Below are 13,269 nucleotides of genomic sequence, written 5' to 3' on the forward strand. Positions count from 1 at the left end.
ATGCCAGCGTAATCATTTATCGGATCTGGTTGTAAGACTAATATACCCTCATATGCCCCTTTTAATTGAAAAACGGTTCTGCAAAATCTAATTTTGAGAAATGAAATCGAATCATACTTTCAATTGAAAGCAATGAACATCCTTTTACATGTGAAACTGAAGGTGACACATAGTCCATTCAAATGATAATAAATAGGGCAGTTTCAATCGTCGTGCAAAAGTGTCTGCTTCAAAGGAAACGACAGCAAAACGAAAACGAAATAAAAACATCGATGTTTCAGTATGCGTAGTGAATACACACAATCGAGATTTAAAGAAAGGAAGAAGTAAAAAATAATTTTCATTTTTTAGATTCGAAATTTTCGAGCCCTTATCATTAGTGACGGCATGAACTTTCTGGGCAATGCAATAGAAGCGAATTCCACAACGAAGTAGAGCATCACTACTAACAACATTTTTCGAAAGATACATTGCTTGTATCCATAAAAGAACTTGTTGCTATGCTGCGCATCGTTATCGAGCAAATCTATGAATTCCGAGAGTCCCTTTACCAGGTGTTCATGGATTATGAGAAAGCGGTCATGCCGTAGCTGGGCAAGCAGTGGAGAGGGTCGAGAATTTCTTATATCTTACCAGGCAGATTGCGTCAGACGGGACCAACATCGATACATACCGGCTCTGCCTGTTTAAATGAGACATGGAGATCGAACCACGTCAGTTACCACATCAAAATGAAAATCTTTAATTCCACCGTAAAATTAGGGTACTTTACGTTTGTGAGACATGAGGCGTATCAGTAGAAAACGCAGAGAGGGCACTATGCTCCCAGCGTGGAGCGCAGCAACAATAAGGAAGGAAGTTTTCTATATTTATTTGAGAGCCATTCGACTCTGCATTGGACTCTGTGATACTTTTACGGCGGTTAACAATAACTTTGAAAGATAGATTCATATATAATTAAATTATATATTTTAGTACTCTATTTACAGCAATATTAAAATGAGTAAGATATGGGAAGGTTTCTAGAACATTTAAGGCATCTTTTTTCAAACAAAAAGTTTCTTTTTCTGAAATTCCCATCCGCGTCGCATGGAAAGTATTGTAGTATCGTAGTGTGCAACCACTTTCGTCACTACTAGTAGAATATAAATCATCTCTCCTATGATCTAAATGGACATAAAAGCGTACATTTCGAATATATACTAACATCTATCGTGCTCGGTAAAATGATAATCGTTTACGAAGGTCACAGTGCCGTGGCATAGATTGTTTCATCTTGTCAGTCGAACGTAAATATCTACCAGAACTAGGGATCCCATCCCGCTCCCTGTGTGTGTGTGTGTGTGTGTGTGTGTGTGTGTGTAAGTAATGATGTGATGACCTAGTTTAATCGCTTCTCGTTAACCGTGTTGACCATCACGTAGCCGGGATTGCTAAATGCATCTTTCCCCGTGCCATCCTTACCGGAGCTTACCTGCGGCCTGTCCATCCGCTTCAAATTCGAGTACTCATGCTCCGGCTGTTGGATTTTCGTTGTGCGTACCATCGGAACGGGGCTCGTCGCTTCCGTTTCCGAGTCCGAGTTGAATCCCTGGCTGGATTTGCCGTGATTGCGCAGCATTGGAATCTCCTCCGGGATACCTTTCTTCTTGTGTCGTTTGCTACCCTGCTGGGGACTGGTATCCAGATTGTTCTTCAGCGTGGGTGAAGGCTGACTGTTGTGGAACGAGGAGAAATCGAACTGACTCTCCTCGGAGTCGGACTTCGTGCTGGTCATCTTCAGGTAGTCCGGATTGTCGGAAACTAGTATGAAACGATGTTTGTTAGAAGTGTTGAAGATGGGTCTTTTTGAGTGGGGGAACTTACTTGGTGGCAACGGCAGGATGATACCATTGACGTAGTTTGGTGGTGCAGATGGTGCCTGCTCCTGAGGGGGCCCTAAGCTTGCCAAGTAGTCTGGTTCACCACGCTGTTCTTTTTCAGTGTTCATCGCCAAATATGGCTCGTTGAGATCGATGTAGTGCTGCAAAAGTTTTGGAATTAATTGTACCGCTTCATGCAAGACAAATATCCTACTCACATTTTTCAATTCCTCCGGTAGCATCGCATTGAAGCGACTCTTGAGGTCTTTGAAGGAGGGCCTGGAATCAGGTTTTACATTCCAGCAATTAAGCATGATGTCATACACATCCTGGTTGGCATATTGTGGTTTATCCATTCGATATCCATCACGGAGTTTGTTGTACAGTTCCTGGTTTGCTTCCATCCCGGGATAGGGAATCTTTGCCAGTGAGAAGAACTCCCACAGCACGATGCCGTAGGCCCACACATCCGAGTAAGTGCCGAAAATATTGTCACTGATACATTCCAGCGCCAACCATTTGAACGGAAGAGGTGCCTCGCCTTTCTTCTTATAGTTATCGCTTTTGTACATCGATCGCGCCAAACCAAAGTCGCATATTTTGACCACATTATCATCGCACAGTAGGATGTTTCGAGCAGCCAAATCCCCATGGAGTACTTTGCGCGAGGCCAAGTATTCCATACCGCAGGCCACCTGAGATGCCCAGCAAACAAGGTCGGTAGTGGTTACCGATCGTGCGGGACCCTTGTAGTCTGTTCCTATGTTTGACCGCCACAGCGGCTCGTTGGAATTTACGGTGTTGGCTGTGTTCAACTCTTCTCCTGAAAATCAACCTTTTGTTATAGTTAATCTGTAGATGCCACAATAGTAAAGACGAATTTTATGTCACCATCTCAGGTAGCAGTGAAACGTTGTAGTGCATCTACAATAGTCGTTTAAGCAACTTTGCATACTTGAAATCTTCAAGAAAGAATTACACTACTTTTTGAAAAGAGCCAGTTTTTTTTTAATTTTTAACAATAAATTATAACTCAAAAACTATAATACCAACAAAATTCTCGTCAAAGGATGAAATGTAGTAAATTGTTTTAATTTTCATAAAATTTCCGTTGATGATGCCTGCTTTGGAGGTAACAAATATTCCGGATGAACCTTGAATTGACTTTCATCGAGCCAATTCTGAAGGATTGCTAGAAGCCCTACACCAAACTGATTGGTGTTTCCTAGAATCCGCAGATGATATAAACGTTGCAGTTGATTGCTTTGCAAGCTTGCTCAAAATTTACATGGTTGATTTTATCCCATTGCGTAGACCGTCTCCCAAACCACTCTAGGGAAATGCTCACCTGAGATGTTTAAAATATCTGAGATCGAAGGCTCTTCCTGACTACTGCCGGTCTCGATGCGTATTCACCGAGCAATATTTCGCACGGGCTAGCATCAGCTATCGAACGTACAACCGCTATTTAGCAAACGCTACTGCATACGGACTCTGGATGATTTAAGCAGACATTCTCGGAATTTTTGTAAATTCAAAACGGAAAGATAAAAATAGGTTGCCCGTGGAGATGTTTCTGGGCAGTGATGTAGCCAATTCCACTGCAGCAAAATGTAACCTTTTTGCAACTCACTTTAGAAGTGCGTTCAATGATACGAATTTGTTCGGATGCCAAATCATAGACGCTTGTTTAGGTACACCAAGAGAAGTGTTCCATCTGAGAAACCTCGAGATCTCACCGGATCAAGTGAAATTGTAGGTGTTCAATGTCTAGTACAGATGGCATTCCCAACTACATCTTACAAAATGTTGCGAGGAGTTCATTTGTCCACTCGAATTGCCACCGATCAACATGGTTTTAACCCAAAATATCAACCACCACAAACCTTTCAGATTCAGTTTTCCTCGTTCTGCATAAGTAACATTGATGTTAGTGCTCGACACCGTCTAAACAGACAGACTCAGCCTTTGATAGAGTTGATCATATTGCTGGATCGATTGAGAATAAGCGGTGTCTCCGCGGATCTTGTCAGCTGGTTTGAATCGAATGCTCACCGTTAACATTGGGTCGGAAAGATGGGAACAATTTCCGAACTTGTCTTGCGTGCCACAAGGGAGCAATCTGGGCCCCTTGCCATTCTCAATTTTTCAGGTGTATGACACGATTATCGCTACCTCACTCTACCTACCGTCACCTCCTATCTCACTATCCCTCTGCTGTAAAAGTTCATCATCGACATCACGATATGTCAGATGGTGGTAAATTGGTAATTCGCGATGACGTCGACGCCTGGTGGCGACTTCAAGTTAGAGCCATAATTTGGGTCCCAAAATCGTTAGTGTAATCTTTACCAGATTAGAAGACACGGAGCCGGTTTTCAAATTTTTAAATTTGAATCAAAATTTTCACATTATATTATTTAGTTATTAGTATTTCTTTAAACTTTAAACAGAATACTATTGATATGGAAAAGCTAATTTTCATTCATAATTTTAATTTTGAAAACGTTCACTCCGACTGAGAATCAGCTGTTCTTTGACGCTCCCCTAAACTAGTAAACGATGCTCACTGCCGTCAACGCGAATCGCTGTTTTGAAGAAAACAAATACTTCTGACGTGTAAAACATGGCGGGTGCCATACGGCTGCAATTTTTAATAACGAGCTTTCTATAGCCTGGCTGCCGATTGTTTTACGCCGATGACGTTAAAATTTACGTGGTCATCAGAAGCTTTGAAGACTGGCTTGCTTTACAATGGCTGCTGAATCCAGGATTGCCACATTTAATTCGGTAAAATTTTCTGAAAAAATCTGTACATCTATATTTTTAGCCAAAAAATCTGTATCGGAGAGTTAAGGGAAAAAAATTAAAATGTAGGTTTATTTTCACTTTGAACTTATTTTTCTTATTTATGGGTTGTTAAAGTCGTGTCAATAGGAAAGTTTTTTGCTTCTGAATTGTACGATGTTTTTACATGGTTTTGTTGTACTTTACCTTAAAATTTTTCATTTTTGACGCTCCTCCTTCCACCGATACATAGTTCTTCGCTCTCAAAATAGAGTCCATAATTGTGGGAACCAACCGATTTCCGGACTTTGCTTTGTAAAGCAAAAATATTCGCTCAGCACATACTGATGAGTGTCATCAAATGTCTTTTTTTCCAATTCATTTATTTGTAAGGCTCAATCGCATAAGCTTTGCGGAGCAAATATAGAAGTCACAAAAATCGATTTGAAGATCAACTTCCTAGCTGCACCCAATCTTTTTTCAGCTTCTTGTGCATCGATACCAACGCAAGCATCCTCAAGTTTCTTCAGAAAGTCCTCAAAATCTTTCACATCAAGGTCAGGTCCAACGAATCGTTGCACGTAGCTCTCCAAACATAAGTTACCCAACATGATCAACAATAACGGTCTTCTCTAATTATAAAGTTCGCAAAATTGAGAAATTTCGATTGAAAGGAGCGATTGACATTATTGATGAGCGGTAGAACATAATTTAGGAAGAGTATAATCGGTTTAGTCATAGGGTCGTATAAATGAGTCAATATACGATTGGCGGATTGATTATGGTCATACATAACTTGGAAAGACCAAAATAGTTTAATCTCTTCAAATCGCTGAAGATTTCGCTTAATAACTGCCTCCAGCAAAAGCCATCTCATTGCGCTGCGTCCAACTTTTTTATAAATCAAGGTATCTATGTCTGCATAGTAATAAATTTATTATTTAAAAATGAATTTAAAAAAAATCCGTAAATTTTTTTTTTCTGAAAATCTGTAATTCTGTATCTACAGATTCTGTATCTGAAATTTGACAAAAAATCTGTAAAATGCAGAATATTTTGTATATGTGGCAACCCTGGCTGAATCGTTGCACTGAATATATTCCGAACATGCTAACGCTAAGCGTAACGTTATTAAGTTTCATCGTTAGCCTCATTCGATAACATACGATTATTCAATTGACGAGCAGTCTCTCGATCGTGTCCCTTAAGTTCAAGATCTTGTCGTTATCCTAGACTCAGCATTTACCTTTAGATTGTGCACTACTACGACATGATCTCTAAAGCCATTGAAAGAACAGTGCTCATGCTGCGTTTATTTCAATAATTTTACACGGAGAAGTTGACACACTTGAAGTATTAGAACAACTCAACATTTACGCTCCTGAACGATTGCTTCGTCAACGGGTTTTTCTGTTGCTTGAGCCCGGAACACTTCATACGGCCTCCATGAACCAGTGCGATTCATGTAGCACTTGTTCATGTCGAACTCTTCTGCATTTAAGCACAGATCCCAGGAACCGACTAGGTACCACTGACATCCGGAAAAAAACACCATAACATAACACTCTCAGATTTTTGACGTAGGACTACGTCTTTCAATAAGGGTATCAAAGCCGCTTCGACTAGCACTACTTCGGCATTCGCCGTCAACACAATTTCCATTGACTAGAAAACGAATAGACTAGTTTTGAGAGTGAGGAAGACTGGATGACTGAACTAGTCCAGTTAGTGGTTGTTCAAAGTGACGGGAATAACGAATACAAATCTGTCTCTACATTCGACTGACTTCAATCCACATTTCTAAAGGGTGTGTCACATCAAATTGCATCACGGAAAAAACGCTGTAGAAATTTAATTTTTAGGAATTATATCTTCAGCTTTCGCTTATAATCAGATAAGAGTGTATAGATCACGTTGGCCATGCTTCACTGTCAATTTTTCGTAAATTTGGAAAAATGTCGTCGAACGAGAAAGAGCGTCGTGAATTAATCCTGTACACTCATTTCGAGAATCCGGAGTTGTCACATTGAGACATCGGTAAGATGCTGGGAATCGTCCAATCCACGGTCAGCAGAGTACTAAAACGATACTTCGAGAAGCTAACCATCGACCGGAAGGTGAAGAACGGCAAAAATGGATGCTCCGTCAGTGCAAAAGATCACAAGCGCGTAGTTAAGCAGTTTAGACGTGATCCGAGAAGTTCGGTTCGGGATGTCGCCAATAAGCTGAATTTGTCAAGTTCATTCGTCCAGCGGACCAAGCAGCGGGAGGGCCTGCGTACATACAAGGTTCAGAAGGCTCCTAACCGCGACGAAAGGCAAAACATGGTGGGGAAGACGCGAGCCCGGAAGCTGTACACCGAAATGCTGACGAAGCCGCATTGCCTGGTAATGGACGACGAAACCTACGTCAAAGCGGACTTTCGTCAGCTGCCGGACCTGTTGTTCTTCTCCGCAGAGGACAAATTCAGCGTTCCGGAGGAGATTCGCAAGCAGAAACTATCCAAGTTTGCCAAAAAGTACATGGTGTGGCAAGCGATCTGCTCTTGCGGAAAGCGGAGCGCCCCCTTCGTGATGACCGGCACGGTAAACGGGCAGGTTTACCTTAAGGAGTGCCTACAGAAGAGCTTACTACCACTATTGAAGCAGCACGAGGGCCCGACCATCTTCTGGCCGGATCTCGCTTCGTGCAACTATTCAAAGGACGTGTTGGAGTGGTACGAAGCCAACGGGGTCACCTTCGTGCCAAAGGAAATGAACCCGCCCAACGCGCCGGAGCTTCGCCCAATAGAGAAATATTGGGCGATTATTAAGCAGGCCCTCCGGAAGAACCCAACAGTTGTCAAAGTTGAGGCGGACTTCAAGAGAAAATGGATTTCTGTTCAAAAAAAACTACAACCTGACGTTGTACAGAACCTTATGGACGGGGTAAAGAGGAAGGTGCGAGCATACGGGCTTGGGCTCGAAGTATGAATAAAATGAAAATGCCAAAAGTTGTTTAATAGTTTTTATTTTACTGTCTAAAAATTTCAAAAGGATCGGTCTACTGGGCGAATTTCTACAGCGTTTTTTCCGTGATGCAATTTGATGTGACACACCCTTTACCCCCTAGGAACGAAATTGTAACCCGCGTATGCAATGCTATTTTTACGTCCATATAAAGAGTAACTAAAACTAGATTTCTGAGGCAAAAAAGATTACAAAGAGCCAGAATAGAAACAACGTGGAGGGATAACAAATAAAGGGTATATGCGGTATAAACTCGACCCTTGCACAGTAAGTATGCTGTCGCTAGCGTATAAATATTGCATGCCCTCTGAGGAAAATTTTCAGTCTTTTCCTTCACCCAAAACAGCGAACATCGCTTATACAGCTAGTTTTGTGTCATCTCCATTTCCTCCGGAGCTGATTGTTTCACTCGCTATGCATCTGGCATTACAATCAACACATCGAACCGAGTCATGGCAAAGCAGACGTATTCATGTTTTTCGTCACATTATGTAGGGAAAGATCAAGCTGGGCCATCATCGCCGGCTCACATGGAAAATGATTCTTCTGCTGGAATGTTATATGTGATTTGATTATGATTGTGATTATGCAATACAACTGCAACTGCACCTCATCAATCGTCTCTTTTCGAGGCTAATTATACTAACAAAAGAGTTTATATTGAAAAGAGGGCTATATGTGTGTATATTAAGTCACTTCTAGCCACCAGTATTTGGCTAATTTAATTTCATATGGCGGAAGTGTGTGTCAAACTCAAAAAGACCACCGGGAAAACGAAAAATACTCAGTGCGTTGCGTGCATTGACATAAATAAGCAAATTGTGACATATGGCCAGTTCGTGTATTGTTCTCGCAAAGGCAAGAAAGAATCGCTGCTTCTACAAAGTCACGCAAGCCATTAACCCTTTTCAGGCTCACAAAAACTTTTTACTAGAAGGTTCTTTATGAAATTTCGTTGCATTTATAAATAATACTTGAAATGATTGACCAGCAAATTAAATAAAACGAAGGCATGGTTCTACGTCTCAAGCGGTCGTGTCTTGGATGCAATCTTTTATATTTTTTTGATGTATTATGTAAAATACATGCTTCCAAGAAAAAATAAGAAATATATATATAGCGCCATTGGTCCCGAGACCATGTAAACCATAAAAAACAAATATGATCAATAATTATGAGAACAAAATCCATTTTTTTTTTGCAAGTGTAAAGTTCCAGTTTTTGAGAAGCGGTCAAAGTTTGAGTTTTTTTCAAAATCGAAAAATTACGAAAGGAAATCGGGGTTTTCAAAAAAAAAAAAATTTAAATTTGATGCCAAATGTCTTAAAACTGCATGAAACGTCGATATCTACTGTCATTTTCTTTGGTCAAAAATCGACACCCTGGGATTGGGATTTTCAAAAAAACTCAAACTTTGACCGCTTTGCGCCACTCTCCCTTAGGTCCGATTGAGCTTAAATTTTACAAAAGGTGTTTTTCCAAGGTGGGATACATTTTGTATGGAGTAACTTTTTGAAATTTTAGGTTGGATTTTTTCCCATACATTCATTGGAACATTGGAATTGGAATTGGATTGTAAATACAGTGCGTGAAATTCCTATATGCGCATCCACATACTCAACTGATTGGGTGCTATAAGTTAGATTTGTAAAATATAAACATAGTCTCTATAAGGGGCTGTCCACATACCACGTGGACAACTTTAGGGGGGGTACGGGGTAATAAAATGTCCACGCTTGTCCACGGAGTGGTGGGAGGGGATGTAGACTGAGTTCACGTGGACAGGAAGAATAATTTTTTTCTTAAATACAATCACCTGTACATTCAAAATTAAAAAAAAAATCTGTTACACATTAAGAATTTCAAAACTTTCCGTATTTATCAATAAACGGTTTTAGCCGTTTGAGAATGCTGCCCAGTCAAACGTATATATATTTTTTCTCAAATCATTGAACTTTTTCAGTATTTTAAAAATACCTCACGTAAACACGTGTAAATGACCAAACTATTTCCTATGATTGAACTTTTCTAGTTACGGGGTATGCATAGATCCCCATAGCCCAAAACTATAAAAATTAAACAATACCATAATGGTGGAGGTTTCATGATATGAGTAAATGGTTTTTCATCAAATATAATTTTCTATACATATTGTTTTATCTCGAGAACAGTTAGTCTTAGGATAATAATGTCTGTATAGTTTTCCCTACAGAATTGCGTGTAAAATCAATTTTTCAAAGTATTTTTATTCGTCAATTACTACGAATCAATATTTACATTTGTATGAGATTGTTCACTCACCTTTAGTAGTCAAATTTAAAACAAATGAGCCAGTATTCCAGTAAAAATATATATGGAATAAGGAAGCTGATTCGGATTGTTTCAGGAAATGATAGAGGTTGGCATTTGACGAAAAAAAACCTTCTCCACATATGGTCAATTTTCTACTAGGACAGAGTTGTTGAAATTTTCTTGAGCCCAATTTTATGCATTGAACAGACTCTAATTTAAAAAGTACGCTACTTAGAATGATTATGCTGTTCATTTGCAATTTTGCATATGTAGAATGTAGTTGCAAAACATTTAAATTAATGGAACCAAGTGCTTTTCAGAAGTAAAGAAAAAACATTAAATGTTGTGTTTTTATGGATTTTTATTAATTTTACAAAAATGCAAAATAAACTGGATTGTTTCTATCAATCAAATTGAAGTTCTCCAATTCCTTCCTTGGAACCACAAGAATTTTCTTCCACTATTCCATTCCATTCGCCACTAATCTTCCACTAATTTAAATGTTTCATAACAGATTTTTATGCAAAATTTTCTCATCTTTCAAATTAAAGCAATTGAAACGTTCTGAGCAGTTGAATTTGAGTCAAATTAAGGTAAAAAAAAACGATCTCAAGGAAACTTCAATAATTGTTTCTTAGTTGAGATGTGACCACAAGCGAGGAAGGTTTTTTTCGTCAAATATGATCCTCTATCACCTCCTGAAATATTGTGGATCAGCTACTTAACAATCTGCATATAAATAACAATATTTAATTTATGAGAATGTTTTCTCAACTGTTTAAACATTACTTTAAATTTCCATAGAAAGTTGATTGATTTCTCAAAAACTTATTACAATCGTGCAGCAGGTTTCAGAGCTATGATTTTTTGGAAAATGGATTTTTTTTTAAATGGAGAGTATCGGGTAATTAGTTAATTTGGCGTTGAATTGTTCTCTTGTAAACTACTCTAATTTCATAAGAATGTTGCGAAATGCGAAATGAAATTATTATTGGGAATATATTTTTAAAATCTATACAAACTTTGAAAATAATCCATGAACGTTTTATTTTTTTCTTGTAATGTCTTTTGTCTACAACCCATGCACATATTAAACTTAAAATATGTATGTACGATAACCCTAAACTAGAAATTTGTAGCTTAAAAATGTTGTATTTTGTATCTTCATGTCATCATTGATATCGAAACTACAGCGTTCCGAAATCGTTTAAAAATTTCGACCCTCTACTTCTCAATCCTTTGTTAAGTGCAGATCTATAGATATTAGTGCATGTTTCCCACTTTATCTTTTCTTTCCTTGAAATTCTTTTTTATGGATAAAAAATAATCTATGCATATGGAATTGTTCTGTTTGTTTGTGTGCGCTTCAAACACTCGGAAAGTTCGGCACTGATGGAGCTCATGTTATGACACAATATACAATTCACTTCAAGGATTGTTGCTGCTACTGCCAACGCCTCAGGAAGTTTTAAGTTGTGAACGTAAATTAACTTTCTAGTATTGAATATGTTGCCCTAGATCAATTTTTGGAATTCTGTGCTTTATATTCGGATTCGTATTGTTCAACTGTATATTGCGCGTTTCTGTGTTGGCAAACCAGATAGCCTTTATATAAGAGTGACAGGGTGCAACTAGTAAAATTTGTAACAAAATAAACTTGAAGATAATTTAAATTCGATTTGCGCGCAATTCACTTAACTTCTCAATTATTCCAATAAAATAAGAAAAAATGTCCACGTGGACAACAGGGGGAGGGGTATAAAAATATCCACGTTTGTCCACGGAGGGGGAGGGGGGAGTCTAAAGTGGTGCTTTTTCTGTCCACGTGGTATGTGGACAGCCCCTAAGAGCTTAGAATATCGAGTAAATTTCACTATTGAAAGTCCCAGTCCAATCGTCAACAGTTATTTTAACTTATGAAAACACATTTTCGGAGCAGAAATTTTTATAGGCGCATCTCATATTTTATTCTCAAAAATAGATTAAAACAAGGAACTGATAAATTCAGTATTTGGTTGGTTTTCCATTTTTCAGAATCGTTTCATAAATTGGGTTTGGCATTGAATCAATCAGATTATCCAGCATTCTTCGTGGGATTTTATTCCATTCTTCTCTAACACATGTTGATAGCTCACGAGCTGTTCCAAACTGTGGTCCACCATTGTAAACATGCCTTGCCAGAATCTCCCAAAGGTTCTCAATAGAGTTCAAGTTCGGCCATTCCAAAACCTGAATGTTTCTCTTGGAAAACCATGACAAAGAATTCTTGGTGACGTGAATGGCCGCATTCTCTTGCTGAAAGAGAGAAGCTGTTGTCCATTATGTCTTCGGTAAACGAAATTACTACACTGTTCAACAGCTCCAAACAGCTTTTCGAATTTATTCTTGTTGAAATTATTGCTATAGGCGTTTTTCCTCTTCTTGAAAAAGCGGCCTATACCATGAGACTTTCTGAAATGAAGATGTTTTTTCGAAGATCATGCCAAGCATGCCAATAAGATTGAACTTCTTTCATTGGAAAAAATCACCTCTTCCCACTTCACTTTCCAGTTAATGGGGCTGATTCCCCTGCGCGAATGAAATGTGAGAGCAATGAACTCCTCGAAGTCTCATGACTTAGGTCACCGTATCGCCGAAGGCGATTGCCCTGACGTGAGAGGTTCATTTTGGAGTAAAATACTCAATGAATTACAAATGGTGCAGTGTCCATTGAAATATATGTCAAAGCTTGTGTTTTTTGTAAAGGCTCTATGTATTCAATGTGTTTCATGAATATATATTTCTTTTATTTTGAAAATTTTCATTCCTTGTTACAAATATGTACAGGAAATAATTTCGTTCATCTTTATAAATGTTTTCCTCTTATTATAATTGATGAAAAATAATATCACTGGGATAAGAAAACAAATAAAAATATATTTTCAAATCTGTTTTTGCATAGTTCCTTTGCATTAATATGAGTGTATGTTATTTCAATTGTTTTGATTTCGTATCCGTGTTTTGATTCCGCATTCGTTTTTTGACTTAGTGTCCCATGCTGATTTTAGCGTAATTATTGCTAAAAGTTTATCGGAATGTTGACTATTCTTTATAACATTACAGTGAGCATTACTTTTATTGTCGCCTCACATAAAAGTCATCAAGGTAAGATATATTTATTATCGCATTCAAATAAATTTAAAAGCTAAATTTTGTTCACAGACAATGAGCCGATAAAAAATGATAGAGCTGTCAAGGATCTTGTAATTCCACTGTCCGAAACTGCGCTGTTATCGTTTCGATTCTCACTGGAGCACGCATCTCGCATCTACCTTATGGTC

At 38.5% G+C, this 13,269-nt stretch overlaps 1 protein-coding gene across 8 annotated transcripts in view; it reads right to left on the reverse strand.

Annotated features, from left to right (window-relative positions):
- Positions 1–946: 946 nt before the first annotated feature.
- LOC129778542 (vascular endothelial growth factor receptor kdr-like) overlaps positions 947–13,269 on the reverse strand; it is a 139,568-nt gene continuing 127,245 nt past the window's right edge. For all 8 annotated transcript variants that reach the window (XM_055785502.1, XM_055785503.1, XM_055785506.1 and 5 more), the window contains 3 exons: positions 2,081–2,685; positions 1,867–2,023; positions 947–1,803 (listed from right to left, as the gene is read on the reverse strand). In XM_055785502.1, the coding sequence (XP_055641477.1) occupies positions 1,382–1,803; positions 1,867–2,023; positions 2,081–2,685 (1,184 nt within the window). In that variant the 3' untranslated portion in view covers positions 947–1,381. The remainder of the gene's footprint in view (positions 1,804–1,866; positions 2,024–2,080; positions 2,686–13,269) is intronic.

The sequence above is a fragment of the Toxorhynchites rutilus genome, chromosome 3 (genome assembly GCF_029784135.1).
Source record: "Toxorhynchites rutilus septentrionalis strain SRP chromosome 3, ASM2978413v1, whole genome shotgun sequence".
Taxonomy (NCBI): Eukaryota; Metazoa; Arthropoda; class Insecta; order Diptera; family Culicidae; genus Toxorhynchites; species Toxorhynchites rutilus.